This window comes from Erithacus rubecula, assembly GCF_903797595.1.
Source record: "Erithacus rubecula genome assembly, chromosome: 6".
Lineage (NCBI taxonomy): Eukaryota > Metazoa > Chordata > Aves > Passeriformes > Muscicapidae > Erithacus > Erithacus rubecula.
Window position 1 is genome coordinate 25637036 of NC_136688.1, and position 14805 is coordinate 25651840.

General features: G+C 40.4%; 1 protein-coding gene across 1 annotated transcript in view; it reads left to right on the plus strand.

Moving 5' to 3' along the window:
* Window positions 1-870: 870 nt before the first annotated feature.
* Window positions 871-14805, plus strand: part of STARD9 (StAR related lipid transfer domain containing 9) — an 89281-nt gene continuing 75346 nt past the window's right edge. The window contains 3 exon segments of the mRNA XM_079308002.1: window positions 871-974; window positions 13460-13529; window positions 14019-14123. Of these exon segments, the coding sequence (XP_079164128.1) occupies window positions 928-974; window positions 13460-13529; window positions 14019-14123 (222 nt within the window). The 5' untranslated portion in view covers window positions 871-927.

The following is a 14805-nucleotide window of genomic DNA, read 5'->3' on the forward strand; positions in this document are numbered from 1 at the left end:
TTCAGATGTAACTCAGTTTATCATATTTTGAAAAGCAAAACCAGAAATCCATTAAAAAATTTGCATTGGCAAATGGAATTGTCAAAACCAGACAGGATTTGCCTATTGAGCCTGGCATCTTTATGCCAACTCTCCTTGCTCTTGCATCTTCCTGGTAACATAAATAACTGACAGAGACAGTATTGCAAAATAAATTTTTTAAAAACTTTCTGTGATTTTTATATTACTCTAAGTAAGAAACTTTTATCAGTGCAACAGCTAGATACGAAATTCAATTAACGTTCTTCAGAAGTTTCAAAATTTTCTTTTGGAAAAATGAGTACGACACACAAAAATGGGATGTTTCCAAAGGCATCAAAAACCATAAGGAAGGGATGCTTGCCTTCCCTAAATTCCTGTCAAATTAATGTGGAGGGCTTACAGTGCTTGTCCATAGTGAGCGCTTTAAGGGCAGCACTCTTGAAAGGACTGGTGGCATTGGGTGAAACCCGCGCTGGGTTGCTGCGGGGCAGAGAGTTTGGGGGGGAGCGCGAAATCCCCGTTTCTTTCTCTGCGGGTGGCGCTCTCCCGGGCAGATCTGTCTGAGATGGGAAAGCGGGTTTGGATGCTGGAGAGAGCCCCAAAACGCCTGCTCTCCGCCCGGGGAAGCTTCCGTGCGTTCCCTCCGGGGGGCTGCCCGGGCAGGGCTCTGCCGGGCGGGACGGGACGGGACGGGACGGGACGGGACGGGACGGGACGGGACGGGACGGGACGGGATGGGATGGGATGGGATGGGATGGGATGGGATGGGATGGGATGGGATGGGATGGGATGGGATGGGATGGGATGGGAGGGCACGGGCCGGCCGGGCGGCTCCGCTCCTCCCCGCGGCGGGCGGGGGCGGGATGCGGGGCCGGGCGGCCGCAGCCGCTGGGCGTGAGCCGAGCCATGGCCAACGTCAAGGTCGCCGTGCGGGTCCGGCCGCTGAGCAAAAGGTGCGGGGGCGCGGGGGGCTCCGGGCAGCGGCAGCTGATCGGGAACACTGGCGCTGCCGGCTGGGACGGGATCGCCCCGGAGCGGGGCTGAGGGAGGGACGGCAGGGCTGCGGAGGGAGCTCCGCGGAGCGCCGGGAGGAGCGGCAGCCTCTCGCCGCCCCGCTACACAGCTTGGAAAGCTTGCTTAGAAATACCACCCAGTGGAGCTGCTAGGCTGACTTCCCTCTTCCCGAGCTCCCCAAAGCAGGACAATTGCATACAGTGTCCAGGAGCCTTCCCTTCCCCTTCTGTCGTTGCTGTTTTTTCCAGCGGGAGGCAGAGCCGGATATTCCCATTGTCGCTCAGCTCCGCTCCCTCCCCGGCTTGCTTGGCTCCAATGGAAATCCCAAAAACTATATGTTACAGCTCGAAGACAGCTCCCACAAACAAGAAGATGCCGTAGCGCAATGCTCTGGTGTTATTTGTCTATAATACATGCTTAAAACCCTGCAGACCTTGGAAATTTGGAGCAAAAAAGGAAGAGAAAAAGCGAGCAGCCTAAATGTCAGCGGCTGGTGATTTACTCCTCCTGTTAGAGAAATGCTATAGCGCTCCAGACAGCAATGGTTTGAAAAGTGGTACAAGCTCTAGGGGCCAGACTTTGATTTGATGCTGCCTTTCTTTTTGGCACGAGTCCCTGACGTTGTCTTCTGACTGCACGGACTTTTGTGATAAATAACTTTTTCATGCAGTAGAGAAAATTATTCTTGAAGAGTTGCCCAGCCAGACAACTAACCTCGTCATTTAGCCAGCAGTACACTAATGTGTTTTGGACTATTTTGTTCTTATTTGGCCATGGATTTTTTTTAAATTTTTTTTTTCCAAAAAAAGACACCAGAGAATTTTGAAAAAAAAAATTAAAAATCCCACTCAAGCCTGGTGGTATTAACAGAAAAGGGAAAGGCACAAACTAATTTACAGGTTTTCTATACATTTTGTCTATAAGTCAAAACTAACTGATTTTAAAATACTCTCTCCATAATTTTATTTAAAATCATGCTTGGGTTATATAGCTCTGATTTGTTGTACAGCTGTCAATGAAATACATTTTAATAGATACTGGCCTATTCTAAGAAGAGTTGCAGCATTGAAATAAACTAAGCTTAACCTTTTATTGCTTAGTGTTGTTTTAGTGGTGGATACATTATTTGATTTTTATCAAAATCTTCTCTCTCACTGGAGAGTGTGGTGTGTTGCCTCACTTCTGTCTTGATGTTTTTCCTGGGTGGGTTGCTTTAAATAGTGCATAATAGTGAATATGTCATTATAGCAATAAACAGCACCTGTAACTGACAGATAAGGTGGGATACACAGGAAAACCTTTGATGTGGTCAGGGTGGGCCCAGCTGTTTGGTGAGGGATGTAGTTTGGAGAGAGGGTAGGATCAGAGAGGTGGGCAGCTTCCTGCACATGGGAGGAGCTAATCTGAGGCTGAAACAGAAATGTTTGTATGAAGATGAGAGTGGAAACTCAGAGGGTAATGCAGGGAGAAACTCTTAAGTAATTCCATCTACTCAACTAGTGATGGTGTAACAGATGGGAAGGTAAGCAAAGACCAGTCTCATGGTGTTTGATCCCAAAGGATATAGGCCAGTTGCTCCTACTGTGCTGCCTCAGCTGAGGTCAGCAAAAGCGTTCTAAAATGGATTTTTATGTTTTATAAATGGGAAGAGGAAGTGGTTGTATATTCTGTGTGAAGGCTCTGACATGAACTTGCTTTCTAGCCTTGAACAAAATTGTTCAAATGTAATGACTTAGAGGCAAATACTAAATATATGAGGGTTTGAGTAACCTTGATAGACATTGAAAAAACTCTCAGTGGGCTTAAAGGTCTGCTCTCTTCCAGCTTCTTATACTGTTTCCTTACTGTCCTCACACAAATCTCTTGCTATCTCTATATACACACTCTGCAATTGCCCCAACAGGGTACCCATATTGCCATGGCTTCTGTGATCTTTTAGGTGTTTTAAAAAGGAAGACTTCCTGCAGTGAAAATTGCAGTTCAACTGGAGTCAAGTAGTGTAATTTGTATGCTCTCAGTTCCAGCCAAAAATACTAAACCTGGCTTTTAGGAGTACCAGAAATTGGAAAGCTGCAGTAAAGCCTAGAACTCATGGGTCAGTTGGTTCTTTCTAGACTATCATGCAAAATTTCATTGCTCCTCTTCATTTAATTTACAATGGCAGATGAACCTTGGTTTTGCATCTAAAAATTTACTGAAAATTCAGACATTAAAAAATGTTAATGCAGGAGCTGTCAAAATTTTGTTATTTGGCATAAGGCAAAGAGTGGTCCTTTTGTTCTACACCTATATGGTGCCCATCTGTGCATTCTTTGACAGAGAACTCCTATGCTGAATAATCCATGACAGATATAATGCAAGCATAGTTACACAAAATGCAGTTTTTCCATTGCCTAAACAGCCTGTAACCTGTGTTCTTCGTAATGCTGTCAGTCATTCTGTAACAGTTTAAATGATTTTTTAATCACCAAAATATAGTACTGGTTGTAAATTCAGTCCAATATTTTTCCCAGAGTAAGATTTGAAAGTCTTTATTACACATTTACTATTCTACATACTATGGAAGATCTGTTCCTTTGTGGTTACATGGATACTTGCTCTGTGTAAATACGTTTCTCCTTTAGAATGAGATATGGAAGCCTGAATGGGTTCATTAAATTGTCATATAGCCATAGGTAATAATCAGGTATTAAATAGGAGCTGGGAACTGGTGATATCCCTTTATGGTTTATTTCTGGACACCTTAATTCTTGGTCTATTGGATGTCAGACTTTGGTAAATAGAGTGTAATGTTGTTTTTGGCTGTCAGTCAGAAGCTGTTGATGGAAACACTTTGAATGCTAGTATGTAACTATGTGGACTAGGAATGTTGTTCCTCTTTCTTTTTTGATTGCTCTGTGGAGGATGCCAACCCTGCAGTCTGCAGTGTGGTGCTAAGATAGGAGACCTTCCCCTCCAGACTTGGAAATGGTGTGACTGGCTGAGAAAGGGCTCTGCTTGTGCCTGGGTAACTCTCTTAATATTGTGTTGGATATTTGTATGCTACAGAAACCCCTGCAGTGTTGGACATATCCTTTTACATTTTTATGTAGGCCACCAGAAACAAATGCTAGTTTTAAATGTTGCTAAGTTCAAAAGTGTTTGTCCCTTAGCTGTGATAACCCATCACTCTTCTAGTACCTACCTGGGGCTGCTGATTGCTCTTATTGAGAATCTCAGCCCTGTGTCAGATAAGAAGAGAGAGGGAGGGCTCTTTGGGACCCCTCTGGGAAGAGTGTGACCCACATGAGCAGGGCAGTATTGTGTTGGGACCAGGATGGAGCACAGCAGCCTCATGCCTTTCCATCCAGCTGGTCTCAGTCATTTGTGTGTTCCCAGGATTCAGTCCATTATCACAGAGTCTTTTGAGAGCTGCTGCATAGGTCAGAGATAGGAAAGAAGAATTTTTTTTAAACAGTGGTCTGTACCTCAATGAAGAGTCTCATGCATTCCTATGGAATTCTTTTCTTAGCAGTGACTAGAAGACATTCCTTCATGAATTGTGGATTGAGACCTGGGTGAAATCATTGACAGCAAATTTATTTGATTCACTTGTAAAGTTATAATGCTGTTAGTTAAAACTTTGACACTGGGCATTCAAGTAGTGAGGCTTCTGAAACTTTAAAGTACTTTGCTTCAGGGACAGTACCCTGAAGTTTGGGAGTTACTTGTGCAGGACTGAGCAAAATGCATTCTGGTGGTGGAAATATCATCTCCACTTTTCAGCTGCTTCTCTGGCCTGGAAAAGGACAGAGCTCATACTTGAAAGAGTCTTTCCTGATGTCTTTACTAACTCACCAATGAACTTTCCCATCCTCTATGACCCTCACAGGCATGTCACCTGAAAGAGCTGCTAAACAGATTGATTGATCCAAAAGATGCCCTTTGTCTTTTTTCTGCTTTGCATTGTTTCTGAGCCGTTACCTGAAGCCTCCTGGCCAGCTGTGTATTCCCCAGTCCCTGTTCTTGACCTTGTCCTCCACACTCTGGCAAATTAAAGCATCAAAGAAATGTCTGGGTAGTCCCACGTGGCAAAGCTGAACCACACTTCCAGCTGTGCAGGTGTTTACTGTCATAGTCTGAGCTGCAACAGTTGTTTTCCTCATTACTGCTGCTCTGCATGACATATTCCTCTAATTGCCTTCCTGCAATGCAGCAGTTAATGAGGCTTGAGGATAGCATGGGAAGGAGGAGCTAAGTTTGAGGTCCAAAGAACTCAGGTGAACAAGCCCATTCCTGGGAGGGAATTTTAGGGAGGGTTTCTCACTCAGAGTTTCCAGAAAATGGCTTGGTGTGGGAGGCTGACCTCAGCAGTGTGCTGAGCATAGCTTCACTGAATAGCTGAGAAAGAATCTCAACTGATGGGTGTATAGTGATGTATTTTAAATCTATTTCTATTTTAAAGGAAAGCTATGTGGAAAAATAAAATTGCTTTCAGATCATTTTAGAAATGATGCAAAGTAAATCACTATTGGTTTTACTTTGTTAACTAGTCTCTTCTCTGCTTTATCTCCTTTGTTCTTTGTAATCCCATTATAGTAAACAAAGGAAGGATTATTTTGCAAGGAATACTTAATGCTGTTTTATAGACTGTGCTATTAGCTATTCTACATGCTTGTGTGTAACCACAAGAACTCAGATACAGCAATGTGGTCTACTGCTAACAAAAGTGATAACTTGTGGTAATGTTAGTAGAAAACATTTCTTAAGGGACAACATTCCTTGAACCTTATGCATAACAGATGTTAAATCCTTTATCAAAATAAAATTAAAGTGACATCAGATTGGAGCTTGTTGTTGTTGTCCTTGTATATTTTTGTATATATATTCCTTGTAACTTTGGTGCTGTTGCCCCCTCACACAGATAAATGGCAAACTTCTATCTTCTTTTATCTGCTATGGTAGTTGAGTGTGTCATTCCTTTGAATCCCTCTGTTACAGAAGAGTTTTTTCTTTAAGTAGTCATAGCTAAACTGTGTCTCAAAAGCCCTGGATTTTGGGATTGGTACCTGATGATGGGAGAGAGTTGTCTCAAATGTCCAAGAGTCTTTTGCTCCTTGCAAATCTGTGTGAACTGCATTGTCTAAGCATTGCTCATAATTTCAAGCTTCTTTGCCACAACAGAACCAGGATTTTTAAAGAAAAGTTGAGATTTTAATTTTGGTTTTGTAAAGAAAAGTCTCTCTCCAAACAAATGTATTTTAACATTTGCAGATCCTATTAAGGTTATATTGACATTTCCCCCACCCCTCTGTCTAATTAGTTATTTTCTTTTACTTAGTCTATTATTTAATTTTCATGTAAGCTGTAATTGAGGTGGCTGCTCATTTCTCTTAGCATCAGTACTTGGCATTAGTGGTTTCCATAAGCCACATCTGTTACTTTATAAAGGGTACTGCATCAGCAGCTTTTCCCAGATGTATTTTTCTTGAAGTTGGATGAACCAAGTTTTCTAAGTTTGATAAAGAGCAAACTTTCTAGCTTCTTAAAAGAGCAGAACTCTGCATGACCCTGAGATGAGCTCTGTTGGTCAGAGCATGGTGCTGATAACTCTGGGCTTGTAGGTTTGACCACTGTATGGACCACTCATATAGGAGCTGGTCTCAAGGGATGAAAACTGACTTCTGTATCCACATTCTGATTTGCATGGAAAACATGGCATTTGTGCGGGATCCATTTGATGCAAAAGTCTGAATTCTACTATGTCATTTGCTCAGTAAACAGCTGTGAAATCAAGGGTGGATGAAACTGCACTGACTGGACTGTAGCTTTGTTTTAAATCCTTATTTCATGCTTCTTTAAATGCTAGTGGTGTGACAGATGAAAAGACTTTTTCCTCTCCTCTTGCCTCCTCCCCTCCATGTCTCTGCATGAAAAGAAAACATCATTATTCCACAAATCAAAGCACTGCTGTATAATCAGGAGTATTTCTCACTTGAATTTATCATGTCTTATGTTTATATCTGCACCAAATGTCCATATTTTTATTGCTGTATAGTATTTGCAAAGGAGAATGGGGAAAACCAGACAAGAATAATAGTAATCACTAGGACTGGGGATTTTTGACTTTCAGATTGTGTTAGGCATTATGAGAGCCAATGAAAGCTCCATGCAGCTGGGAGTAGCCTCAAAAAATTACTTGAGCAGCATGTCTCGTATAGCAGCGTGCTGTCTTGGTGAACTCTGTGTACTTGGCTTCAGTAGAGAGTTTAGAATTATTTATAAACATCTGTTCTGAATTTGGTCAGAGGATTGCTGACCAGCTGTGCACTCCCATTTGCAAGACACAGTGAAACAGTTTTGACTTTAAAGAGAAATATCCAAAATGGTATTGGGTAATAAGAGTAATGAGAAACACTGAAAATGAATCTTAGATGAATTTATTTAATTGTTGATACTTTATTTTTACATATTAAAAAATCCTGTATTGGCCAAAGTGAGGATGTTCATACTATTAACACCTCAACTTTGACAAGTCACAGCAGCAGGTGTAAGGATACATATTATGCTGCTGTTGTGGAGGGATGCTGTGTTTGGGAAAATTGTTGTTGGAAGTACCTTGACTTGTCAGTAGAGAGCAGAAACTCCAATGGCTGAAAGCTTTGACATTCTCTACAATTTTTGATGCAGCAGCATGGACTCTTGGTGCTCTTCTCATTGCACCCTTGGTCTCCAGCAGGTATGCCCTCAACCCATTTTCCTGGGTTAGCATTCTCTGAAGACTGGCAAAGATGAGAATAAACCCTGGGTAGTCTGTTTCTTTGTTTCCATGGCTGAGGTTTGTCAGATGGCAGCTTCTCAAAGATACTTCTGCCAAGGCTGCCAATAAACAGGGGTCAAGGACATTGTACAACATACTGTTAATGGAAAGAAGAGATAAATCTGACAACTTGAAATTTTCCCCAAAAAATCTTTAGACTTCATGACCAAGAAAATACTTGGCCTAGACTTTTTTTTTCAGGATAAGCTACTGGCATGGTGATTGCATAGGTGTGCCATTAGATGGCACAAAGTGTCCCCAGGCACAAGTGGTAAATGCCTGCCTTACCTACAGGCTGCCATGGGTATGGGTCACATCCTGGGAAGTGACAGTCCTAGGGACAGCAGGAGTAACTGCTGGTATACATCCTGCCACAGAAAGCTACTTTTTTTTCTGGAAGAGCTTTTCCAAGAGGGGAGGGATTGATATTCTTGACACACTGCTTATTTCAGTATAGGTTGAGATTGGGTTTGGAGTTAGCTTGACTGGTGGGAACTGGCAGGAAAGTATTAAGTTACTTAGATCATTACTTCCAGGGTTACTTACATGATTACAGTGCAAGATTATTTTTGAAGCTTCTTTAAAAAAATAATTTAAGAATTTTCTTGTACTTGAATTGTATATATTTGCTTTGATATATTTCATTACTTTGGTAAGTGCTTTGCTGGCCTGTATTTGTAGAAGCTGTTTTGGTGCATGATATGCCTACTGCTAATGACTACAGTATTTTTGCTTTATACATGTGCATGTTGCTAAAACAAACAAGGAACTTTTTAAAAGTCAGCTTCCTTTGTTCTCCAAGTGCCTGTCATTTGAGAGGGTGGAGGAGAAGTCGAGCAAATTTTAGAATGTATGAAAAAAACAACTTCCCCCTTTCTTTCCACCCACTGCTTCCTCCAGCTCTGCTGTGTCTGAACTCCTCTCACTGAGATTCAGCAAGCTGTGGAAGTGTCCCTTTCTGGGGTCTTATCCTCCCATGATTCTTTCCCACTCATTCTTGCAGTCTCTGGGGATTGCATTAGCTTTGCATCTTGACTGCAAAATGATTTTTCATAGCAACAGCAGATGGTATGAGATTCCCTTTGGGCTGCTGCTATTTTCTGGACTGCTGCAGCAGCTTTGTTTCTGCCAGGTCTCCCCTGTAGCTCCCCATTATAGCCCTGCCACTTCATTCTGTACTTATCTCACTGTTTTATTGCTGGGTCTGCATTTCTCTAAAGCTTTCTGTGGCTGAGAAGATGCAGGTCTTTCCTGGGACAGGCACCATTAAATGGTGTTTGTAGAGCTTTGTCTTTGTACAGGTCACTTGTTTTCATGGACAGTAGTTTAGGAGAGACATTTCCCAAACACAGAGTGTATTTTTCAAGAAGTGGGGGAGAAGAGAGGATTGGGAAACTAAATGTCAGGACCACAGTGACTTCTGAGCAGCAGGATTCAAATATGTTTCTACAAACATGTTACATGGGAAGTGTAGTTTGAAGCTGATTTTATTAGTACAAAAAACACAGGATTTTTTTTTAATAAATGCTTTTTCATTAAAAGGCAAGCTGTTGCACTTGTGTGTAAGACTGTACTTGCAAACACAGGTTTTGCTGAGAGAGCTTTTGTAGTGTTTACAATTTGTATTGAAGATCAAAATATCTAGAAGAGCTGTGAGCCTGTTTTTCCTCATGGGCTTTAGATAGGAAACTGTGCTTTCTTTCCCCAAATTCTCTGTTTTGTGCCTAAATGAGGCATGATATAAAGGTGTATTTTCAGAGAGTTTGAATGCCTAGTCTGTAGAGCTGGCAGGTTGCTTTGTTCTTGCTCCCTGGTCTCTGGCTGTGAGCTGCAGCAGAAGGGAAGGGTCTCCATTCCCACCACCACGTGCTCCTGCCCTTCCTCTTGCTTTGGCTCAGCAGGTTGTGTGACTGCTGAGCTCAGTGCTCTGGAAGGCTTGAGAGTCCTGTGACACTTTGATTATTTATTTTGGTGTGAGGTTTTTTTTTCCTGATCACAGATGATCTGAGTCATTTCATGGGTGTGTGATTGCTAGAAAGTAGAAACACATGTGGGAGGCTGGAGCAGAAAAGAGAAATTACATCTTTCAGCAACAGTCTGGAGTTAAGATAAAAGTCTGGGTGCTGTGAATATTCACCCAGAGCTAGGGGAGACTTTAGCTCTGACCCTGTTCTCTGCTGGCTTTCTTGTTTTGTGAGACCCAAACAAAGATACTTGATGATGCATTAAGCTTTATGACTACATTGTGTGGAATCTTTGATACCCTCTGGTAAAAGGTGGCAATTTCATTTTGTGCTGTATGTATTTGCTAGTTTTATGTTTAATATAAATAGATATGTAAATAAAAGTTTGTGGTTTTTATATCCAGAACTTTTTTGTATCTCAAAGATTTTATATTCGGAATTTCTTCTTTAATCTTTAGTAATGACTGTAATCTGTGAGAGCATCAGTCTATAAGAACCCACAGAGTAAAGTCACTTTTTCAGAGAGTTATGTGTAACATGTGTGGACTGAAGGCAGTGAGGTTCATGCAATCATTATAGCTTGGGTTGAGATCATAGTTTGTTGTTAAGGTTGCCTTACTTATACAACTTGAATACCCTGGCATTTAAAAAGATTAAAAGCTTTCCCAGATTTCACCCATTTGAACACAAATGTTCTATTCATGAATGCTTGCTTCAGACTAGGTTGCTTACAATTATTTCTAAGCTTCACCCAGAACAGTTCAGCTGCTGCAGGAGATAAGGTCATGGGGAAATTATGTTTAAAGACATATAAAAGCTACTTAGGGGGACCTTTTATTTGCATTCCCCACTTGATCTTAAAACTTGAAATCTGATGTGATTTCCCATTTCTGCCCAAATTCTAAATAATTAAAACTCTTTAACATGATCACTGAAGACTTGTAATAGTGTAGCAGGTAAAAATTTTAAGGGATCTGCTTTTTCTCAGCTTGAATTCTCTAGTTTTGACCAAATCATGCTTGCATCATCCCCTTAAGTAAAAAAAAAAACAAACACCTCATGGTTCGAGCATTGCTTCAATAAGTTGAGCTCAGTGTTGTCCAAGTCACATTTGAAGCCCAGGAATGAGACCTGAGGACAGGGTCTTCTCACTCATTTGTTCTCAGTAATCTGTTTACTGACCTCAGCACATGTCCAGGAGGAAACACTGATTTACTTGTGGAGTGTACAAGTACACGTGGGTTAGACACTGAAAGAACTGACAAGAAGAGCAGGATTATTTATCTTTGGAGCAGAGACATCAGTCCATGAGTAGCTGCAATGCAGGAGGAGAAGGGAAACAAGACTCGCAGAGCAGTTGAGAACTGCCCTGGGCAAGATGGACATGCCAGTGAGAACACAAAGCACATACCTGAAGGGAATGATGTGTGAGCATAGGAGGAGGATGGGAACTCAGTGAACTCAATGAACTATTTAGGCTGGTAAGACTGGAACATTAAGGACTGAAAATTAAGGATTGGGAAGCAGGATAGGGCCAAGATCATACTTGGGCAGTGAAGAACAGAGTATGTGTAACTAAGCAAGCTCCCTCCTAAATGATCCCTCTGTCTTCTGCTGTTCTCAAAATATTGTGAAATTCTGTCAAAATGTCTCAATGCCTCTTAAATCCCATCTGCTCTACAGGGTAATTTTCAGCTTTGTCCATTAGCTCACCTGGCAGAGATTTGTACATGGATATCAAAGCCCCCTAAGTAACTTACACTGGAAAGTATTTGCTTGTCAGAACATCTATGAAGTTACACATGTCCAGGTTAAAAGCATCAGTTGCACATTTCTAGCTTAGGTACTCACAGTCTGTATCCTTAGGCACTGTTCCTTGTTCATTTATTCTTTAGGGAGCCTTATGAGGCTCTGTTCTGTACTCTGATGTCCATAATGTGTTTCCCTTTCTCTTGGGATCTGACTTGGGGCTCGGGTGACTGATGTGCTGAACACTCACAGCTTAACTAAAATCTCTGGGAGCTGTCTTTGTATTTTCTATGTGAAGAGTCATGTGCAGGTATGTACTACAGGAAGTACCAAGTTCAGTCTATCTCAAGGAGGGTATCTCAAAAATCAGTAATGTGAAGCAAGAGACTTTAAGGTAAAACATCATTTCTATGTGCAAAATTGGAACAGCTATGCTCAGAAATGTGCTTAAAAACTTTTCATGCTTGGAAAGCTCAAATGCTGCAGTGATTGTCTTCATGGAAGCCTTAAGTGCCCTAAGGCATTATTTTGAATCTTGTTTTGGAACAGAAAGCATGGGTCAAAAACTGAGAAGTAGAGAGACCCAAAGGTAGAAGATGATGTGCTTTGTGCCACCTGGAAGTTAGAGTCCTCAGTGAAAGCAGATTGTAATTAATGTAATTGACTAAATACTTCTGCACACATATAAAATAATCTGTTAAAGGTCTTAGGGCCAGGAATGAGCAGTTGTCAGTTGGGTTTGAATTTTCTAACTCTTGTTTTATCTTGATTAGTTTTTAACTACCTCATGATACTGATCCAGCTGATTATCATGAGATATATATACATCTAACCCCAAATGGCAGTGTGTCTTCACCTTAATCTTGATACAATCTGGCAAAACTGCACTAAGGACAGAATTGTTTTTATTTATAAACCGATTTCTTACAGCTTTACAAACCTATTAGGCTTCATCAAAACTTTATCAGAAAGTTTACAAGATTTGTTAGTATCAAAACAAAATATAGAGGAAATATAAAACATCTTTGTCTTGTTCTTAGCTTCTCAGTACCAAAGTTGGAGAAATAGAACACTGACCTCTTCTTCCTCTGTTCTATCCTACTATGTATTAAAAAATCCATGATAATTATTGAGAGGGATAAATAATAGCATCCTTATTTTCAGGTAGCTATCCTGCTGTCAGCAGGAATAAGAAATAAGATGAATTTGGTTTGAGTTTTTTGTTTTTGTGGAGGATTTTCTTTGTTTGTTTTGTTGACATTTTTTTTCCCATTCTTTTATAACATGACTCATTTTGGATGTGGAAGTTGTCTGTAGTAGACAGTCATAGCTTCTTCCAATGACAGGTTTAGAGAGTTTATATGGATGCATGATCTTTTGTACTTAAATCCTGTCCATTTACATTTCAGGACAGTTTTTTGGTTTTATTGTTTGTTTGGTTCCAATTTTTTCCTAAATATTACTTTTCTGAGTATTACAACAAACACTTTGGATTAAGTGGGAAAAGGATCAAATGGTACAACCTGATGACTCTTGTGGCTCACAAGTCTGTGACATGGATCCCCACCCCATAAAGCAGAGCCAGTTTACCAGTGCTCCACTCTACTTCTTTGTAAAAGTAATTTAAAGCAACAAGTCTTAGACAGAAATAAAATCCTCACAATTATTTATGAAAAACACTTCAAAACTCTTTAACCACCACCATCTTGAGGTTTTTTTGGCCCTTTGCCTGTATGCAGACCTGCAAATGGTATTTCATGATCTGTATATATCTGATATCTGGAGTGTGTTTCATAGCTCTGATTTGCAGTTTGCTAAAATAAACACAAATTTCTGAAGTTTAGAAATTTGACATGCACCTTTCTAGTTTTTTATATTTTAAATGGATTTTTAAAATGTGTTCTGTTTCCAGGGAGAGAGCAGAAGGAGGAAGAGTGATTGTAGAAGTTGATGACAAAGTGGCAAAAGTCAGAAATATAAAGGTATGCTTCTTGTTGTCTCTTCTTTTCTATATAAGAATCCTGATAATTTTCTTTGCTTTCTTGGCTGTTTGATCATATTCAACTATGCAGTGGGAAAACTATTTTCTTCTTATTACTTGGCACCTCATTTCTGTGATGTGGTTCTCTGTGAAACAGAAGAATTTCAGAGAAATGTCAAAAGGTTTATAAAGCTTTCCTGCCAAAAGAATTTATGAAGATTAGCTGAATTATGCCTATTGTATGTGTGTTGGAGAGCCTTAGCTGTAGTAAATGAATCCTTCAGTAAAAATGCTCTAGCAGGTTTGTCATGGATGTCTCCACCTCCCTCTAAGCACCAAAGAAAATTGCATAAAGAGATTTAACTCTTAGCTATTTCTTTTCCACAAGACATATCCTAGATAAACTTCCCATTGACTTGGAAAATGTTTTTTTTTTTATGGTCAGCTTCATAGTGACTTGGTCTTTCTGATTTTTTCCTTTTATTGTCAGGTTGACAGTAGTTGGGACTCAAGAGAAAAAACTGTGTCCTTCAGCTTTGACTACTGCTACTGGTCAGTTGATCCTGAAGATCCAAAGTATGCATCTCAGGAAATGGTGAGTGATGCTTCACATCCATCTTCCCATCCCATTTTGTCCTTCATCTTCAGGAGCATATTGAGATGTAGAATACGACATTTCCTTTTCTGCTCTGCCCCCCATCTTTTTCTTATTTTGTTTGTAATACCACAGCACTCAGTCCTTTTGCCTGAAGTAGGTGCAGTAGGAATGCAATATCCTTGTTTGTCAACCAATGCAGACTTTCCTTAGAAATGTTAAATTTGGTATTGATCGTTAATGGTAATGGTCTAAGGACTCTAGCTTAGAAATGAGAATTTTTTCAGGAGCAGGTATCAAGATCAAGAGGGAGAAAGCAATTAAAGAAAGTGTTGAGGTGACTCTTCTGAGAGGATCAACAGTGAAGTAGTCACATCTTTAATGACAGAAAATTTTACTTTTACCCTCTTGTTCAGAGGTATTTTCCTTGATAAAGCATCAGAAACCTCTTGTAACTAATGGAGACTCTTCCTGCCTTCAGATCTGATCTTTGGTTGATTGATTAAAAAAGAAGATTGAAGGTTTTGGTCTTGAAATAGAATGACATTACAACTCTGTTAATAAACAAGGAATTATTAAATCTACAACTAAATACAGTGCAAAGCAAAACTATCCAAATATTTCATTATATAAGCATATATATTTTGGTTTTACTGGTGTTTTGTCTTCAGAATTATACAAA